The sequence below is a fragment of the Fukomys damarensis genome, unplaced genomic scaffold, assembly GCF_012274545.1.
Source record: "Fukomys damarensis isolate Sample0158 unplaced genomic scaffold, DMR_v1.0_HiC HiC_scaffold_10, whole genome shotgun sequence".
Taxonomy (NCBI): domain Eukaryota; kingdom Metazoa; phylum Chordata; class Mammalia; order Rodentia; family Bathyergidae; genus Fukomys; species Fukomys damarensis.
In genome coordinates, this window is record NW_022900922.1 from 28813962 (window position 1) to 28835021 (window position 21060).

The window sequence follows — 21060 nt, forward strand, 5'->3', positions numbered from 1 at the left end:
AGAACTCCCACAGGACAGGTAGGCGACTCCCTTGTTTATCTCCCTCTATAAAACTCCAGCTTCTGTTTCATTTCTTGAGCCAGTCTTCACTACCGAACAAGATCCTTATTGGAACAGCCTGAGTGATACCATCTCCTAAATTATCCATTGTATTTGGTCTTACCCCAAACTAAGAGCAATGTCCTTGGCCACTGATCAGAGCAAAATGAACAGGTTAAGGGGGACAAAAGCAGAGGCCAGTGTCCAGAGCAGTGTCTATTAATAATGGTATCTTAGCAAGCTGTTCAAATCTGAAAAGATACAGAGTTAGTGTGTGAGGTAAGCTATTCCTACTCATAGAGCAAGCAGGCATTCTTGATATAGGGAAAGGACATTGGACCACATGGCAAAGAATAAGCAGTTGGTGGAGACTTTGGAGACAATAATTTTACTTTTGCTTCAGTAACAAGACTTTCAGTGAAATCATTTCATCACGAGACACAAAATTTGAAATTGCTTTTTTTTTATTTTTAAAAACCTGTCCCAAAGTTTCAATCCAGTCCATACCACTTGACAATAAGAGATTCTTATCCAATTTTTGTTATTCTGCTGCTCTAAGATTTTTCACTACCATTAAATTAATCATTACTTCCGGTTTTTAGTTGGAAAGTTTAAAGGGAAAATCAACGGCATTTATAAAGAGGAAATATTTGTCCCCTTATTTTGGTTGTGTTGCTTTAAGAGCTCCAGTACCATTGAGTCAGTTATCTTTTCTAAATTTCAACAGGATAAATCACATCTTAATGATCTAGATACCTGTTTACCTTTCTTATGAGTCAGTCATGTGAGCATGTTTGGCTATGTTCCTCTTATCAAGTCATCTCTAGACAAAACATTTTACTGAGACTCCTCTGTACCTTTGCTTGAGCTTTAAATCTCCTGAGTGGGATCTTGCTTAGTTAGGCGCTCCGGGCTCATTCCTTACTCTTTCTTTATAAACCCTTTCCTGACACTCCCACCTCCAGGGAAAATAGACCACTGTCACCTCAGGCCTGCAGCAGAGCAGACTGTCCCAGTGTTGCCTTTGTCGCTTTGTATCCTTCCTAATTGAAGAGCACAGCGAATGAGACTTCTTGCTTTACACTTCCTAACTAGCTGTCTGACCTTGAATAAACTAGTACTTAAAGAATATAAACTCAGAGATTTTTCATCTCTAAAATAAGATAAATAAAATATTGCCCCCCTGAGGGACAGGATGAAATGAGTTGACATACTCAAAGCCCTAAAGAGCATCTCTGGTGTCTGGTAAACACCACATTAATATTAGCCACCATATGCATCTGACCTGTTTTTACTAGGAGTCCCCCAAGGCCTGCGAATGTGTGCTGTTCATCTCCTTGAAGCTCTGCACCCACATATCCAATTGACTAGTGTACATTTTAGTTGGTTGAATAAAGATCAGATGATAATGACGACTGACATTAGGTTCAAAATAACCCAGGGAGGGGAGGGAGGGTGTAGGTAGAGATGAAATGACATTAATCATTGACACCTGTTAAAACCGTGTGACAGTGTATTAAGTTTATTGCTGTAAAATGTTCTTTCAGTGTTGGATATGTTTGAAGATAGTCATAACCAAAAAAAAAATCTAAAACTCAGTATGTCTGATGTTGAAACTGTAATATTTCCCAAACTTTTTTCCTAAGCTGGTTCTTTTCTAATGATCCCTATCTGGGTGACTTTTTTTTTTTTCATAAGCAGAGAATGGCAATTGAAGACTTCTGTGAAAGAAAGATAGCACAGATTATTTTTAAGTGCTTTCTGTATCCGTAGTCACTGAGATCGTGATAGAAGCCTTTGGGGAAGATTATTATTATGAGGGTCTTGTTCAGGGTGGGTTGGAGTACAGAGAAGAAGAAGGAACCTTTGCATTGTGTCAAATAATTTATCAACAACATTCCGGAACAAAGAGACTTTGGCTGCACAAACTCCAAGAGATGCCCAATTTGGAAGATCTTGTGAATCTTCTGCAGTCTAATCACACCTAATCTCTCAGGAATATCACCTTTATCTCCCTTTCGATGAGCCTAGAACTTATCTATGTATAATGTATCCATGTACTTACTAACTCAATAAAGAGGCATTTAGTGAAGTGTGTTAATGCCCTAATCACCCCACTTGAAGCACTAGGGATGAGGAAGGCCACCTGCCCTCACCTAACTTGCAGCTAAAGGTAACTGCATACTGAGGAGGGCCAGAGTCCAGATCATCCCCAAGAGGCCAAGGGGTTCCAAAATGCCAAACTGCAAGGAGTATCCTGAGGTAGAATGACCACACATCTTACTTTGATCATGACAGACCGTGATTCCACCGGAGTTGTTCAATGCATCCCCAAGTATTATCAAATGTGCCCCACTTTAAATAATTCATTATCTGGCCACCGTTTCTGGGCTAAGAGTTGATCTGAGAAGGCAAGACTCCACCTCACAGGCTGCTGCCCCTCCACACTCTTCCTAATGCAGGCATAGGACCTTGGCAAGCCTTGGTCTTAGGTAAACCTTGAGTTTGGTGACCATAAATTTGCCATGCTAAAAGCTTCCGAGGAGACAAAGAATAGCATAGAGTATTTGCATTACTTGCAAAGGCGTCTAGAATGTAAGAGCGGGGAATGTGGAAGTCAAAGGAAGTTGCTGCAGCAGGACAACAAATGCACACTGGCAGAGCAATGCCATCCCTCTCAGTAACACTGCAGAGAGATTAACTTACCACACCAAGAGGAGTTTGATTCCTTGAGCCTGACATGCACAGGGCAGTGCCAGTGAGATTATTTCAGTTTGTAAAATACTGAAATGATTTCATCCAGGCTGGTAAATAGCCATAACATCAAGAAGGCTGGAAATTTCACCTTGGCTGTCCCTTCCTCCCCAGACCAGAAGATCTGCTCATGAGCCAACATCTGGAGCCTTAACACTTGGTTCCACCAGAGTTCACCAGGAGCCTGCCCCAGTGCTCAGTCCCAATTTAATCCGACTGATCAGTGCCTGTGACATGCCAGTCATAGATTAATAATGTGAACATCATTCCTGTACACTGCTGCAGCAATTTGGGCAGAAGAACCCTGGGATCACTCAGAATATGAAACAGAACACGATACAGAAACAGAAACTCTGAGCCAGCAGAGCTGCACGTCCAGTTCCTCAAGTGCTGCCTCTCTCACCTGGTGTGTCCTGTCATGCTGGGAGCCCATCTTTTCTATCATTCGGTGTCCCCAAGGCCTAGGCCCTCTGTTTTCATTGTCCAATGGCACCACTCCTAGCTCTTCCTTTGATTATTGCCCAGGATGGGAGGAAACTTGACAGCCGCTGCCATCACGCTCTCTCTACAATTTCTTCCTACGTGTAGCTCCATGGTCCGGAGTTGGCAGGCATTGTACATGACTGCAAGTTTTCTGCCAACTATACCTTGGTATAGTAAGGATGACGTAGTAAAGAAAATATACAAGAACTGAAATACTGACATCTAGGGCTCATGGTACATGTGTAACATTGGTCTCCCTGAAAGAATAAAAAATTATTTCCGTTCATAGCTCATTTGCAAACCAGTGATAACCTACATTTCTCCAAGCTGAGGTACCAGTGCTAGTCCCTCTGTTCTGAAGAAGTTTAAGAGAAAACGAATAGCAGTCCTGAATTCCGGCTTTGTTGTTTGCCTGGTGTAGCCTTCTGCACATGTCACTCCCTCTTGGGCTGCCAAATGGGTAAATCACATCACCCCAACTTCCAGAAGAGATCTGGTGGGGAGGGTCGCATGAGAAGGAATGTAACATTGTTAAAGGAAACCAAGTTCTCTGCAGAGATGAGGGGGGTCACTGCTAAATCTTTCATGTCATTATAGCAAAAATTTTCACTTGTCACAGAAGAATCCTGAACTTCAGACTAAGGATCCCAGGAACAGGAAGTACAAGAATGAGAGAAACCTGAGGTAGAATGGACACCACTGAGGCCATGGGATGGAGAACAACATGTTTTACACCCTGACAATTTGGGCTTCAAACTGTGCATCTTCAAGACTTTAAACACAGGAACTTTAAAAAGCATTGTTTTATATTACAGTGAAGGACAACTAAGCAACAGATTTCCCCTTCACTCATATTAGATAAGGATAAATTGATAATTAAATCTAAAAGTAATCATAATAATCAAAGTTCCTAGTTATACTCATTTAGCCTATAGAAATCCACTTAACGATGTGGCCAAATACATAGGCCCCTTTATGCCCCTTTTCTCCTCTTTGACAGTTCTTTTTGGGCTATGCTGGGGATTAAACCCAAGGCCTTGTGCATGTTGTAACCACTGAGCTACCACCCAACCCTGATTCTTCTCTCTTATCTCCAAATGAACCAGCCAGCCATTATCAGTGAGGGAGGGAGGCAGAGGTTTCCTATACTGATTTTGCTTTAGCCACCCAGAGCCTTTAATTAAGGTTTGACACAGCCAGCTCTCTGGATGGAACACAAGAGTTCAGGCTCAGCCAAGCATTGAAGTGCATGCTTGAAATCATAGCTACTCCGGAGGCTGAGGCAGGAGGATCATAAGTTGGAAGCCAGCCTTGACAACTTAGCAATAACTTGTTAAAATAAAAATAAAGAAGCCTAGGAATGTAGCTCAGTGCAAAGTTCCTGAGGTCAAGCCCCTGTAGCATAAAAGGAAGAAGACAGAGAGGACAAAGAGAAGAAGGGAGGGGTGGAAGGAGCCAGGCTTCAGAGATGACACGCTCAGTGTCTAATCTTAGATGGGTCACTTCCCTCTGGGCATTGGCTTTTTCTCCTGAAAAGACAAAAGGTTTCTCTTTCTCAGTGTAAGCCAGAGTTGTGCCAGGGGAAGCCTAGCTGAGTATGATTCCCTAAATTGTGCCTCAGGGAAGTACAGGTACTTAAAGCCAATGGTTTCCATCAAAAAGAAGCTAACCCTGGGGAAACGTGTAATATCCATTAGCACCCCCTCCCCAGGTCACGCTCCCAGGCCAGGGTTTACTGGTCCTCAGATCAAAGCTCTGTTGCATCTTTAGTGTGAAGAGAGAAATCTGTGATAAGTGGGCTTCCGGAAACCATGCTTTTAGTATCAACAAAACAGTAGGAAGTGCAGCAGACTGTCCAATCAGGTCACCCTTCAACCTTGGGTAGCCCTCAAATATTGTTTCTTGAAACTTCCCTCTATGTGTCTGAAAAAATATGAATTTTTTATGAACCTCACAAATTGCTGTTAATTAATCCTTAAACCCTGGAGGAGTTACTTGATTCCTTTCCTTTTTCTTGCTGGTTACTGAAGCAGGAAGTATGGGCAAAGAGAATTTAAGAGTATAACTGATTTTTTTTTAAAAAAAGCCAGATATGGCCTCACACGCCTCTAATCCCAGCACTCTGGAAGGCTGAGGCAGAATTGTTTGAGCCCAGCGTGGGCAATTGAGCAAGAGACAATGTCAAAATCAAAATTGAAAAGGGAACTTGGGATGTAGCTCAATACAAATGCCTGGGTTTCGATTCCCAGTGCCACACAATGACACAACACACACACAAACACACACACACACACACACACATCACTCTTACTTGTGTTGTTCTTTGAACTGTTTTACTCACTGGCTTCTCCCATTCCTTCTTTCTCTACAATGTATCAGACCGTGTTGTGGAAGCTCAGACACTCCTTTCCTTTGTACCAGCTCAGCATCTTCCTGTGATCTCAGTATCCTTGAAGTACATGACAGATGAAGAAGTCATGATGTCAGTGGACTGAGTCCTTTGCTAAAATACAGCAGTCAGGTCGGGAAAGACTTCCTGATTCCCTCAGCAATAACACACTGAGAAACAGTGCGCTGGGTAAAGTGAGCTCAGTAAAAGCACTTCCTCAAAGGCATTAGACTGTGCTTTTAAATTTTTTTAGAAAGTAGAAGACGAAAAAAAATACCAGTAGACATGGAAACAGCCCAGGAATTTGGCTCTGTGCCCCCTGAAGACTGTTATTTGACAGCTCTCTGATGTGTCACTGTTAGGCCAGTAATAATCACCAAGAGCTAATATTTGTTGAATGCTAGGGTTCTTTCTACCACTACTAGAGAAGGGCGAGAAAGATCCCAAAGGCCCATGAAGCTCTGACTGATAGATTGGTAAGGCCCAGCAAGGCAGAGTGGAGGGGAAGGTGGTACCCAAGGGAGGTGGTTCAGAATCAGCACCAGTTGTCTCTACCTCCGTGGGCATGAGGGCTGGGTCACCACAAAGAACCAATAATACTCAGAGTTCCTTAATAAACAAAGTTCTTAATCCAAGCATATAAAATGCCATCAGGAGCTTCTGCTTGCAGTGGGCAGCGGGGCCTGGATTCCAACAGCAGCTCTGGTGTGTTACTGTGGATAATTAGGGACAGTTTGGGATTATTCTCCGTTACTTCCTTCGGCCTGTTAATGTGAAGAAAGCATCTCTCACCACACCATCATCTCAAGTTGTGGCATCATCCTGCCTCATATGTGTGCAGTGGGGTTAATGGATAAGGTCTCAGGAGAGAATTTCAAGGAAAGAGAAGCATAAGGTTACTGTTCAGAAGAAGACAGAGGAGTTAGAGCTGCTCTTGTTCAGTTTCTGTTGCTTTTACCTTAATGGCAATTAAAACAACTTTAAAGATATAGTCAAGGGTCAAGTTCTCTTTTGTTTATTAGCCTGCTTTTCTTCTAATCATCACCTTTCTAAGAAGCTACCTTTAACCATTTCCCCATGTAATTCTTACTCCACTGGCCTGCTTTTAGGAACTTCAGAAATGACTCAAAATCAGTACAGTAGGGAAAAAAATATTTATTTTCTAAAATCATTACCTTGACAGGCAAAACAAAGCATGTTCTCGATTTCATTCAGAAATACATTTTTTAAAAAAAATACATAGACCAATATGGCCTGCCCAGACATATATTCAACATGGTAAATATAAAGAATAAATTGTTTGAATATAAATATCTCTAAAAAAATAGGTACATCAGAATTCAATCTAAGCTCTTCCATTACCTGGTTACATAAAGAAACAATAATTTTACTGCTTTAAAGCATAACCAACATGTACTTTTCTGTTTCTTTCATAAATGCCCCTATAACATTGTACTTCCAATAAATCAAGGTAGAGGAAGCTCCTGATTGTATGATCTTTCTTCTCACGGATCAGAGCTAGCAGATTAGCATGAAAGCGTTGTATCTACTACTGACACATTGAACCGAGCTTCGGTGAGGCTCGGACCCGACATGCGGGTTGGAAGGGGTTGGTGATGAAGGGCGCAGATTGGGGAAGCAGGAATAAAAGGTGGGAAAAGCTCCAACCAGAGTGCAATAATGCTGAGGTAGACTCAAACTCGTGAATCACATCCTGATTTCCAGTAGTAACAGTTCCTTTCAGCTTTGCATTTTATAATTTAAAAAGCCCCGTCTTTTTTTTTTTAATTTTACTTGAGTGTTTGTCTTTTGAGTGTGTTTTCAATTTATGCATTCCTTAGAAAATCATTGCGTGAACTTTGGAGTTTCTCCCTGAAATGTGCCAGGCGCCTGAGTCAGACACAAACACACCTTTAGGACTTTCTTCTGAAACTCCACCCTCCTGTGGAATCTCCTTCCTCCCTTTGTAGGATGCCACACTAATATGAAGGCATCATGTGTCCTGCTTTCGGAGAGGTCCACTGTCATTCTCAAAGGCAAGAAGAGACAAAAGCAATTACCACCAATGGAAGCAAAGGAAGACAGGTTGAGGAACACCTTCGCCTTTCTTGGAATGCATACAAGAAGGACGCAGGTCCTTTGCCACTCTGGAACGAGATGCAGACTAAGCAGAGAGGGTCCTCTTGCTCTGATCCCAGCCGGCTTGGAAAGAGCGCACAGTTGGCCACAGGGCTCTTTCTCTGGAGGTGACGGCTTCAGACAGACCCAGAAGCTCTATAATCAATGTGTTCGGTTCTGGGTCACTTTCTGCTCTCTGTAGAGCATGGCTTTCAACTTTGCAAGGGGTAAAGATGGTTTGATACCATTGCTGATGGCCTCCAACCTGTGAAAACATGACGAGGGAAAACAAATGTTGTAAGAATCACTCCTTGGCTAAAGAAACATCTAAAATTAGAATCTGGCACAAACCAATCTAAATCTGGATTCTGAACTTTCACCACCAACCACAACGGCACATTACCCTTTGATAAAACCTCAAGTGGTATGAGTTACCATTGTGAAATAAAGTTTACCATTTATGCTTAGAATGGGGAGAGCAGTCATGTGATCATGTCTAAGGGGAATTGGGCACTAAGGCCGATTTTAAAATAAACCAGAGATGTTCTAGAGTCTTCTATGCCCCTATCTCAATATTCTCTACTATGCAGACACTCAGTACAGGTTTCCAATAGTCCTGGGTGTCTACATTATATAAGACTAGTGGTAACAGACAGAAAGAAGGAGAAACAAGAGGCATAGATGCAGCACCCAAACAAATACTTGTAGTAATTTTTAGAAATTGCAAGCCTTAAGTTTTCTTTTTTGCAGGAGAAGAGAAGAGGGAAGAACTATAACACTGACTTCACAAGTGACATAGTACAAAGAATAGAAACAATAATAATTCCCAAGTCAGTTCAGCTGCCGTGATCTAGTGAGGATCCTTGCTGGCCCAAGATGCTGGACCCAGAATCTTCAGGTGTAGCCAAGGCATCCACACTCAGTAGCAAACAACTCACAAGAGCCTCGTGACTGCTAAGCCTGGGCTTAGAACACTCCAATCACAGAACCTCTTGCCTCTGAATTTCTCAGAAAAGTTTCCGTAGACCACAACAGGAGAATGCAGAGCAGATGGCAGATCGGAACAAAGATTTCCTCCCTCAAACTTCTGAGTGCCAGAAAGTTTAGGATTTGGAAAGATCATCCCTGTAAAGCTGCCCACAGTCACCCCATGAGACCTTTGTGAAATGACACCAGCTCTCTACAAATGCATTTCCCTATTTAAAAACCAATCAGACACTCAAAAAACAGCATGTTCTGAGTCTCACCAACCCTACCTCATGTATTTTCCCTGTGGCCATTTGAGTGAGTGCTACCTTTGCAGAACTTGATTGGGCATGGCTTTCATTTTTTTTCTTTTCAAATGTCCTCTACTTGAAGTGATTTTTAATTTCTCAAGAAAAACAGTAAACACACTTGGAAAAAAATACTGGACATGACCAAATGAAAGTTTTCTCTGGATGCATTTGGCTTGGAAAATACACCTAAAATATGAAGGGTGTATGCTAAAGAACAGTGGGTAAGAGTCTGTGTGCGAGGCCTTTGTAAAAATATTTGCTCTTTTCAATCTGTAGACCATGAATACCCCCATCACTATACTTTAAACCTTTCCTCCACCCAAGTAGGGAAGACTAGAAGTTTCGGCAACAGCATCAATGACCAGGGCTAAGTCATTCTTGTGACCTCTTACCTTCTCATTTTCCTTCCTTTCACCAGCTCCCAGGAGATCCACTTCTTTCCCAGCTTGGAACAATCTTTTCCTTTCTTGTAGTTATCCCAGCCTTTCTCCACTGTGTCCTGGGAACTGTTAAAACACACAGGGAAAACCATTTCAGCTGTGATATCTTCAGATTCACCTTGACTCTCTACATCCCCGGTACTCTCTAAAACAAGAAGGCAGCTTTTCAACAAGAAGGAGGTCAGGAGGCTGCCCGACTGGCTGAAAAGAAAGGGTAGGGTTTTTGTTGTTGTTGTTATTCTACTCACCTGAGTTCTTTTCCTGGTTGGCAAAAATTCCAGCACTTCTTGTCTTTTGGGTTAGCACACTGGCATCTGTTCCTATGCTCTACTGCCTTTGTAGGAAATAATTCTTTCAAGGATCGCTTGGACCTAGAAGGGCTTCCAAGTCCGTAGGGAACAACATGCCTATCATCAAAAGAGAAACAAAAGACATTACCATAATTAATAGTCTTCCAAATGACACATTCTTCTGAGTGAACTCATTCCATTGGGCACACAGTGAGCTAAGCACACAGCACTGAGACAGTAATTTAAAGTATGGCAACAACGGCAACACGTGTGTGTCCAACCAAGAGAAAACTAGTTTTTCTGATCCAGTGAAACTCTTTCTCAACTCTTCAGCAAAGTTCAGTTTCTTCTTGACACACACAACATTGTTTTTTGTCCAAAAATTATGACCTCTCTGTTTTGGTGTCTATTTTACATTTTCTTTCTTTTCTAAGGTTCTATTTAGTTAACAGCTACTTGGGGGTGGGGAAAACAGAAAAACTAATGCAAAACCAAGACTCAGAAGATTTTTAAGACCTATATTCAGTTGGAAGTATAGATGAGGAAGCTACAGGTGGTCCCTGTGGGGAGATTCATGTCTCCGTGATTCTCCTGCAGTTTGGTGACATTATGAGGCTGAAGAAGGTCTCACTGCCAGAAGCTCTCCCGCAACCTGCAGTGCGTCAATTTTGATTCTCACCTGAAGAAAAAAGTCCACTTTGTGGACACACCACCATAGTAAGTATTAGGCTCAGGGTGGTTTGCTTGGGTTTGATTGTTTGGATTTTGGCCCTCCCTCACCACAGTGGACATTGTAGACATGATAGATAGATGTGCCCTTGTTTGTGACTACTTCTTATGGAAGATCTGGCTTGGGGGGCAAAGAGGGAATACTGCTTTGCTTTACTCTCTAAGCAGGAGGGAAGCTCATGAACCATATTTCTGTTTCTGTCATTAAATAGGCCTTTGCTAAGAGAAACAAGAGCCCCAGAACGCCTTTCTAGGCGGAACTCACTGCTGCAAAAGGAACTTCCAGGTTGAACTGGAGCTCTTCTATAAGTAAAATGAAGCGAGTGGATTATAACTCTCGCTAATCCCTCCGCTGTTCACTCTCCACCCTCCTGGGAGAAGCACAGGGGGAGAAATGCACAGAGGACCTCAACAGCTTACACTCTGAGCCCAGCCTGAGGTTACCATGAAAGCGTCTGCTGTGTCCGCTCACCTAAGGCTTGGGTGGTGACTTTACCACCCCCACCCCACCCCGCGAATGCGCACCGGCTTCTTGCTGGTCCTCAGTTCCTTCCATCCATCCCATCCCACAGTGAGTAGCCTGACCTCAGAGGACCACTCGACTAACTGCTGTCCTGCCAAGGCACTGTTGCCACGAATGCATTTTTCTGTTGTTAGAAACGCTACTTTCAGAATCCAAGCCAGGAATTCCCCAGAAAAGCAAGCCTAGTACGGGGGAAGCCAGCGTCCAGGAATGACTAGAGCGACGATGCCCTCTAGGGACTCACTCGGGAGTGTTGACCCAGATGATGTCCAAGTGGCAGAAGTAGACGCACTCCTTGTCCATCAGGGAAGAGCAGGAGCAGCGCTTGGACCTGCGCAGCAGCCCCAGGACGCCGGTCGGGGGCTTCTCCCCTCCTGTGCTGTGAGCCTTCAGGCTGAGCGCTGCGCCGGAGACCACTGCTGGGAGAGAGGGAGTGCAGGTGAGCGGGGGTGTTGTCCAGACGCCAGACACGCTGGGTCACAGTGTTTACGCCCGACCGAGCAGAGCAGATAAAGGCAGACAAAGCGTACAGCTGCCTTTAGCAAGAAACACAAACAGAGGGAAAGGGCTCGCTCGCTCGCTAGCTAGCTATTATTTATTTATTTATTTATTTATTTTCCTCCTTAACATGATTTCACCTTTACCTGGCTGGCTTATCCACCTGCAGGGAGATTATCCCAAAGCAGAGGAGGTAAACACCCAAGGGGAGATTTATCAGCCCCCTTGAAGAAGCCTTCAAGGAAATACCTGAAAGTCCTGCCTACTGGAAACTTGAGTTGGTTTGCACAGAACTCAGTAGGACTGCACAGACCGCACAGACCATGGTGCCTTAAAAGTGGACAATGACTGAAGACGCAGAGGTAGAAACCCTTCCTGTCGGGATGAGCTTCATTTTGGGGGTACCCACCACCTTCCACTTTGTGTGGAGCATGCAGTGGTCGAATGATAGATACCTCTTGCAATGAAGCAGAAGGCAAGAGCATCAGGAAATGACTGAGGAGAGAAATGAACTCTCTAATAATATTCGTGTCAGGTGGGAAACTCCACCGAAACCACTGTTCCACAGGGAAGCTGAGAAGCAGCTCCGGGCACAGAAGAGGCTGTGGATTTGGAATCCATAAGCGTGGAGCAGCAGCGCTGCTTGTGTGGGACCTGCACCTCCTCTCCCTTCCCCAACACAGCACTGCTCTGCCTGCTGACAGTTCAGCCACACAGCTCATCTGCCCAGTTTTGTACGTTTCAAATGATCAGACACATTCCAAGATTTCCATTCCCTTACATCCTTTCTCTTTAGTCAGGGTCGTGAAAAGACAAAAAAGGGTGCACTGACCCCGGCAAAAGGGGGAGAAACAGGCAGATGCCAGGGCACTGTCTCAAACCTTAAGCAGCAGGAAGTAGCCCAGCCCCCCTTCCAGGACAGGTGAACACTGCTGAAGGGAGTGCTCACGCTGTTTCAGGTGCCAAAAACCTGCCCAAAGAAGCCTAAAGTCAATAATGACAATTTTTAAAGAGAACATCTGCTTCACCCTGAAACCGCCTGGGGTTACTCCACACACTCCTGTTCTTCAGGTAGTTTTACTGTTCGCATATTCCTCAGACAGCTCGAATAAAATTCCTTGGCTTCAAGCTGGAATGTTTAACTATTTTGCACACAAGCACACTATTAAAACAGTGTTTGAATAAGATAAAAGTTCCTAAAGGTACCGTGTGCCTATACGAACACATGAATTGCTAACACACATTTGGCTAAATTACAGCTTCCCTATATGCTTCTTGATTTTTTAAAAGCTCAGGAAGTCAATTCTGCAGTGATAAAAACATAAGTTTTTGTTAAGCTAGGGTATATTTAATTACATTCAGTTGAGCTTTACTTGCTCACCAGAACACTTGCGTAGCTGTGAGCACAATTTCCCAGACAATTGCTACCTGAACAGAAAGGGGGGAAAACAGAAGCAAGAAAAGCATTCAGGCGAATCAGAGGACCCTGAGGTTCGCAGGTTTACAAGGCAGCGCCTACCTGTTTCTGGAACTCCGTGCAGAGTCACCAACAGCAGGGGGAAAATCACGGGGAAATAATCCATTCTGGAAAAAATAAAATTTTTTTCTAAATTCCCCTGCAAACTGAATTAAAAGGAAAACGAAGAAAAAAACAGCTGCCGTTCCCTCAAAGCGTTTCTGAGTATTCAGAGCTCAGTGATCCTGCAGCCCAGTGCGCTTTCTCCGGGGCAAAAGCGACTCCCCAGGCCGGCGTGTAGGCAGAGGCAGCGGGCTGCAGTGCAAGGCGGCGAGGGAGCACGGGGCCGGACGCTCGCCAGGCGCCCGCAGAAGCGCTCTGACTTGGACAGCTCTCCTCCGGCTTTTTATATTGAACCCCCATCGAGTGGGGGTAAACAGCTCCGACTTTATCCCAGCCCTAGACAATGTTATTGTGTTATTAGTCACCAACAGGCAACGTGCGGCGGGAGATAAGGCCGGGTCTAAAGGAAATCACTGCTAACTTCAGAGGCAGACGCCCGCCGTCTGACAATTCAGGGGCAGGGCTAAGAAAAAGAAAATACCCATTAGAGACTTCGGTAAACCTGCCCGTGCAGGGCTGGAGTCAGGCTTCCCCTTTGCAAGCTGCCAGCCGGAGTTCAAGAATCAGAAAAGGGACTCCATGAAAAAAAGTCATACCATTGGTATGAAAAGTATGAGCTACAAGTTTAAATAGATTGCATTGTGCGCGGGGGTGGGGGGTTCATTGTTCGCTGTATTTTCCTTTTATGTCTACCCACTCAGTCTCGATCAGACAAGGGGACACACTCTCTTTGCTGCCCCCTGCTCTTGGAATTATTTGGGCATATCAACACAGATCGCAGCAAGCCCCTTCCCCGAGGTCATTTGGGGGAGGATAAATAAAAGTTCTTTGCTTCTACAATAAGGAAGCTCAGAGAGAGACAGACAGGCAAGGAAGAAGGAATTTTTTAAAAAAATTAAAAAAACAGGACTCAACGAGGCACATGCACCGTTTGGGGGTGGGGGTTCAAAATCTCTAGAAGCCCCCAGAAATTTTGTTCTGTGCCCACCCCTCTGTCAACTGCACCACGGTCATTACCATTGATCTTGTTTTAAAGCGCATTTTTAAAAATACGCATTAGTACATGTTTGAAGTGCACAATGTTTCCATTCCTGTGTGGAGTTGGTCCGCGCAGGTAAAACATCACAATTCCTTTTTCCATCCCCTTCCTCTTCCCTCCTTCCCCTCTGTCCATCTCTTCCCATTGAAAAAGGACTGTCTCCCTGTTTCCTGTTGTCTGTATTTTGTTTTGCTCTTCATTTATAATTTCGGTTTCCCTATAGGAGAAACCATACCCCATTCAAGCTTCTGGGTCTGATTTATTTCATTAACCAACAATTTTAAGAATCGGCAAGGAAGAACAGCAGGGGGAGATAAAGAGCCACAGGGGCTGGTGTTTCTTTAGGACAAAAAAATAAATCTTGGCCTCTAAAGGACGGGGAAACAACAGGAGGCCAAGGCCAGGGAATGGCCTAACACAGGAGAGGGGAGTCCTGAGAGAGCCCCCTGGGCTCCTGACCCTGAGGTAAGATCGCTCTCTTGAATCCCCTCCCTGATTTAGAGGGAAAGATGCTTGTTCCACAGGTTGCTGACTTAGACTCCAGGGTGCTGTTGGGAAGGCGGAAATGCCTGTGACCAGTGAGCAGATCAGGTAATACCTCACACATAGTAGTGTGTTGGTGTTTTCAAAACACTTTCCTATCTATTTAACCTTCACATGCCCCCAGAGGTGACCACAGGCCACTAATTCACAAGTGCCAGCATTCAGCAAAACACACAGGTGATGCACTGGCTTTTTCGCTCAGCTGCATTTTCCAGTGAGGGAAACCGAGGCCTCCAGAATGTCCAAGTGGCACCCAAGTTCCCCCAGCAAACCCCGCAAGGCCTCCAAGATCCATTTACAGTCCCTTCCCTGCACTGGAGAAATCTGAGTCTCAATCTAGGACCTAGGGAAGCTGTCTGGATAAAACCCTCTGTCTCCTCCTATAACCCTTCTGTTTTCCCACTGGGGACAGACTGGAGCTTCCACATGGACCTAATTCTAATACTTGACAGGAGGCCGCTTTTTCACTTCTAAACTCCAAAAGAGTGTTTTACCCCATCCCCGGAGCTGTGGTCTGGTCCCCTGGACCTCCCTGGAAAACATGGCTGAGGATGCACAGCAGCTGTGTCAGGTGCCACGGGACATCAGCTCCCTCAAAGGCACTAGAGGAACATGGAGATGGGGGCTGCATGTCCCTCTCACACCCCAGATGCTTGTCCAGCCTGGGGCTCTGCAGGATGGGGTATCCACCTCCACCCAGCCCCGAGGGCCAGGAAGACACACTTCCCCCTTGAACTGAGCCCAACCGGAAAGCTGAGGTCCTGGTCCCAAGATCCAAGCTGCCCCTGAAAGAGCAGGAGGAAGAGGTCTTGGAAGAATCTTGGGGACCCCCTTCTTTTTTAAACTTCTGGCAAATTTGCCCAGACACAAGCAACGGTCAGAACCAACTCATCTCAGCCCCTTCCTGGAAACCACTGCCCCTGCCCATGCCCATGCCCTGGGTGTCCAAATCCGACTACCATCCACCTGGGGGGCAGCTCTCCAGTCACCTGAACCCCCCCCCACACACACACCTTCCCACCGCTCTCCCTCCTCTCCTGTATCATCCTAGGAATGCATTCAAATTAGAAATACAAAATCTGGGCAGTGATCCACTCCCACCCTGGCCTTCTAGAGCCTTGGGAAAATAAATAAAAATGCAGGATTTCAGACCTGAAAAGTTCTGATCTTTCCAAGTATAATCTTGCCCCATTTTTTGAATCCTGCATTTCCAAGTGCCAGTGCAGTGTATTTGTATTTCCAGGCCCTTTTATGTGTGCCTTGGAGGAAGGGATGGAATCTGCCTTTTCTGTCCACCCCTCCCTGTCTGCCTCTGCCACAGCCCCCTTTACAGTAGTAAGGAAGGAGTACCGCCCCCTGTCAAGCCCAGAGAAGGTAGCTGTGCACCACCAGGCAGCTGCCCAGCAAGAAAATTTCCCAAGAATCAAGGAGAGGGGAGGGGAAGAGAACCCAAAAAAACCAGTTTTGCAAGTTAGATGTTCCCATTCCACCTCCACTTATGGCATTATTAGAAAAGGAGGTAGGAGGGGAAAGTAGAAAAGTTGGATAACAGAATAAATATGAAGGTTTTATAATTGGGGAGGTGCACCCCTTCAAAGAACTACCAGGGAAATGGCTCTCTGAAGCCCCACATCCCCAGAGCGAAGGGGCAAGGGGGAAAAAAAGAAGCAATAAGATGGTTTTCCTCCCATCAATAGCGATTTGCTATTGCAGCTCTTGCCTTTGATGTTACAATCCAGCCGCTGGAAACTATTTGATAAAGCTATATTCTTTTATGTATTCTTTCTGTATCTCTGGCTCTGTATTAATAGAAGTCTATAAATAAAACACCATGAGTCCCAAATACAAAGACTACACAGTAACAAAAAGTACTGCTATTAGCACTCTTCAGCTTCGCTGTTTCTCAACTTTTGCGTAATAAGCTTTGCAACTTTGTCAAGCCCGTAAATTCGGTGTGAGATGTTGCATTTTGCTCACGGAAGAGAATAGTCGCGAAGCTGCTTGACAATGGGGCAAAGCAGAAGCTGTCCACACCACTAGACTTGGCTCAGTCCTACCCTGGTGACTGTTCTGCATTTGTACTTTGTGTGGTGCTCTTATGAAAAGCATTGTTTTCCATTTCTTATGCCTCTGACACACTACACACCTCCAGGAACCCTGTACAAACACAGTTTCGCCTTGCAACTGCAACCTCAGTAATCACCGTTGACTGAGCACAGGAAATGTGACAATGGTCAGGAGAGACTCATCCTGTGCGTTTTCAAAAGAAAGTATGCAACTCCATCTCCTTGACATTTACCCACAGCACCATGAAGGATGGCAAGCACTTAATTTTTTTAAAAAGTCTATCCAATCCTCTAACCAAGCTTTTCCCAAAGCTCAATCATCCATAAAACTTTTTCCCAATGTTTTCGCCCTCTTTGTGTGTTGTATACTTAATATTTTCTTTGCAACAGACTTATTTTTTCTACGTGAATGATTTTAAGGAAATTTTACATTGCTACTATTCTCAGCCATAATATAACTGACATCATGGTTTAATATATTCCCACTCCAGCTTGCTTGTCAGTCTTGGCAAACACTATTCCATCCCCTGCAATGGCTATGCTTTACTGTGTTAAGAATTAAGCCCTAGGGCTGGGTATTTATCTCAGTGTTTCCACCGCCTGCTTTGCAAGCACAAGGTCCTGAGTTCGATCCCTGGAACCACCCAAAAAAAAAAAAAAAAAAAAAAAAATGAAGCCCTGCTTTGGTTCCCTTCTCTGACTCTGCTTTCCAGATAAATCCCAACTATCCACCCGAAAATCCTCCTATGGATGTTCGTCAAAGAAACAGAATCTAGAAAAACAAAGGAACCTCATCCAGAAGGTTTAGTTGACACTTCTCCTTGGCTTAGTGCATCGGTGATTCAGCAACTGTCCTTTATTGTACTTTCTATCCTCTGTCCCAAATTTAAATATCCTGTCCAAGCGGTTTCATTGACACACACATGAATGCATGCATATAAATCCATAGATTCCAGTGAGAAAGTAACAATTCTGCACACATCACAGAAAATGTGGCAGCCACTGGCTGCCTTCACATTTTATATCTTCCGTTTGTACGTTTGTGCCATTCACAACATTTGGACCTGAAAGGACACTGACGCCAAGGACCAAAGGAAACCCTTTTGAGGGTGAATAGCCAGGAGTCACTTGATAGATCTGATTTATGGAATCATTCTGAACTAGTGCTCTTTCCATGCACCGGAAGGGATGTGCTAGGCTTTGAATAAGGTTTGGACCCTCGAAACTCATAGGAAAATTTGATTTCCACTGTGGTGTGGGGGTGTAGGGAGAAGAGGCCTTTTCAAGATGATTGGGTCATTAAAAGGGATTAATGAGCTGTTACAAAGCCAGGCTGCTTCCGGAGTTTCTCTCTTGCTCAAACCCACTTGCTCTTCCACTTTCAACTATGAGTTGAAGCAGGGCTGTACTGGAAGCCCAGCTTTACCTGAAGGTAAAGGGCTTTACTGGAAGCCCAGCAGATGCCAGAATCATATTCTTGGACATCTCAGCCTTCAGAACCATGAACCCGAATAAGCCTCTAGCCTTTATAAGTCAACCTAGTGTTAGAAACTGTGTTACAGCAGCATGGACTGAAATAATGACAGTAAAAGAATTCATTATGAAGGGCAAGTGTCATGTTAATATGACAGCAGCCTTCAAGTTTTCTTAAGCATGTGGGAGGCATTCAGTAGGCTATCCCCAGTTAGGTCTATTGCAATGCAAACCCCTTTTTATGATGCTGTTTCACAACTGATTAAGCATTTTATGTTTATTTAACATCTCATTACTGTGGCAAAAAAAAAAAAAAAAGAGCAAGATCTCTTAGGTCTTTCTTACACAAAAAGCCTTTAGCATGCCTACTAAAATTCAAAGAGCTATCACTGGACAGTGACAAAAAATTGGCTGACTTGAAATTCACTCTTCGTATTAGAAATCTGAAATCGGAAAGCTGATTTTATTCAATGTAGAATTTGTACTCTTGAATCAATGGCTAGATAGCTGATTAATCAAAACCACCAGAGGAAAAGCCTCAGGAGGTGGTGTATCTTGAAAAGTAAAAGGATTTGTGGTTTGTGATGAAGGCCGGAAAGTGGATAAGAAGGGATGAAGAATTTGAAAGGCATGGTTTGGTTGTCGGATTGACAGTTTCAGCAAGAAAATATGGCGGATGATGGCGAGAGAAAGATTGTGGAGGTGACCGAGGTAGTTACTATTTTCAGGGTCTCTCTCGCATGTCAGTAGAATGTGGAATGTCTACGTGGTGTGGCTTTCACACTGATTCTCAGGGCCTAAGGGTGACCATGGGGGGTCTGAAAGGAAGATAAATAAGCCACAGTTTCACAAGAAACTCCTTCCCAGCACATAAACTCCAATGATCTTGACAGTTTATTGTGTGGACAGTGTCTCCATAAAGAAATCTAGATTTATTTGTACTAAAAAATATTAATGAGTTAAAATTATTCCTACATTCTTCAAATATCCTTTTGGACCCAGCTATTTAGAAGGGAAAAGACTCACTAAGATTGTTAGAAAAGTTCTCTGGCTCTCAACATTTCTTCTCAGTGCTTCATTTCATGAGAAGAGATTTTTACATCATTTTATTACTCCTACCTGCTGCCTATCTACAAGGAATTCAAATTTCCTCCTCTAAACTGTAATTTGGTAAAAGTAAGCTTCTTTTTTAATAATAATTTTTTTCCAAATATAAATGTACTGGAAAAAAGAAAAGAATATTACTGGTTGTCATTGTAGGGGAAAATGGGGGAAAGTGAGTTACTTTTGTAAAAGGGCATTTGGATTCGTTTAAAAATGCAAATTTAATTCCACACGGCCCAAAATACGTTTAACACTAAGGGTTGTATTTGATTTGGCATTTTTGCTTTTTTTTTTTTCATTTGTTCTTTTTTTAAAAAAAAATCAAAAACAAAAACTTTGGGAGGTTGTTACATGAATAATTATTATGGAAGTTTATGTCTTTATTTTTCTATGGAAAGAAAAAATGGAAACAAAGCTTCTGTACATAGGGCAGAGAGGGGACGTGAGAGGGGAATGGGATAATTTATTTTTCTGTGAAGCTTAAAAATGCCTGGATACTTTGTGTTAATATTAATTTAACATTGGTAAGGACAAGGGGAAAAATGAGAACCAAGACCTGTCATGTAAAGGTACAAGATCCCAATGATGAATGTAACTGTACTGTATACCTAAAATGTACCAATAAACTCAATGAGGAAAAAAATATATTAATTTAACATTTATTGATTACTGGAATTTCCCAGTGTAGTTTTTCACCAATGGCAGTCCAAAAGGCAGGGAATGTATTCCTTTCCTACATATGACTCACAAGAGCACAGAATGAAGAGGAATAACATTGCATTTCTAATGAGCTTCTTAAGTAGATTTATTTTAGAGAAATGTAGGGAAAAGAACAATGGGATTAAGTGAAGAATCTGTTTATGGCTGGATGTCAGACCCTTGCAAGGACTGCGAAGAAAGCAGGACTAAAGGCACACTTTAAAAGGAGGGAAAAGGGCTGTGGATTTAGCTCAGCGGTTCGTTGGCTTGCCTTGCAAGCGCAAGAACCCAGCTTCAATCCCCGGTACCAAAAAAATAAAAATTAAAAATAAAATAAAAGGAGGAAGAAAAAGAGCTGGGGGAGGAGGAAGAAGGAAGAAGAGCAGAGGAAGGAGAAAAGGTCAGGCCTTGGAGCCTTGGTCCCTTCTCAGCCGTCCTCTTTTATCAGAACATAAGAGAAGTAGGGAAGCTTGGGTCAGAGAATATTGAAACTGATCATGTGTCTGTAAGGCTCACAATCTTGCTACAAAGTGGAGAAGTGGAAAAGATTTCGTGAATTGCAAAGTAGCTTATTTAGACTATTTTTTCCAAACTTGTTTTAAGATTAGTCAGGGAGGGCTAACATTTTCTAGATAAAATGTTTTACAGCCTTGTTTCTTTCTGGCTGTTCTCTCTCCCCCACCATGCCTTCTATTTTTGTCCATTATCTGGAAGAAACTATCAGTTTGGACTAATGACCAGGTCTCTGAACCAAGGGCCTCATTTTTCCCAACTCCCTCCCACTTTCTTTCTCTCTTTTAAAGAGTAGTCAGGGAGGGCTAACATTTTCTAGATAAAATGTTTTACAGCCTTGTTTCTTTCTGGCTGTTCTCTCTCCCCCACCATGCCTTCTATTTTTGTCCATTATCTGGAAGAAACTATCAGTTTGGACTAATGACCAGGTCTCTGAACCAAGGGCCTCATTTTTCCCAACTCCCTCCCACTTTCTTTCTCTCTTTTAAAGAGTTTGTCACTTTG

The 21060-nt window shown here is 43.5% G+C and overlaps 1 protein-coding gene across 4 annotated transcripts in view; it reads right to left on the bottom strand.

The window, feature by feature from the left end:
- Positions 1 to 6923: 6923 nt before the first annotated feature.
- Edn1 (endothelin 1) overlaps positions 6924 to 21060 on the bottom strand; it is a 60438-nt gene continuing 46301 nt past the window's right edge. The window contains exons 1-6 of one of the 4 annotated variants that reach the window (XM_010622873.2): positions 13601 to 13676; positions 13060 to 13124; positions 11287 to 11461; positions 9749 to 9907; positions 9453 to 9566; positions 6924 to 8048 (exon numbers count right to left, since the gene is read on the bottom strand). In XM_010622873.2, the coding sequence (XP_010621175.1) occupies positions 7946 to 8048; positions 9453 to 9566; positions 9749 to 9907; positions 11287 to 11461; positions 13060 to 13123 (615 nt within the window). In that variant the 5' untranslated portion in view covers position 13124; positions 13601 to 13676 and the 3' untranslated portion in view covers positions 6924 to 7945. Of the gene's footprint in view, positions 8049 to 9452; positions 9567 to 9748; positions 9908 to 11286; positions 11462 to 13059; positions 13504 to 13600; positions 13677 to 21060 lie in introns of those variants that run through there. The other 3 variants (XM_010622871.2, XM_033761915.1, XM_010622872.2) reach the window with 3 other exon arrangements.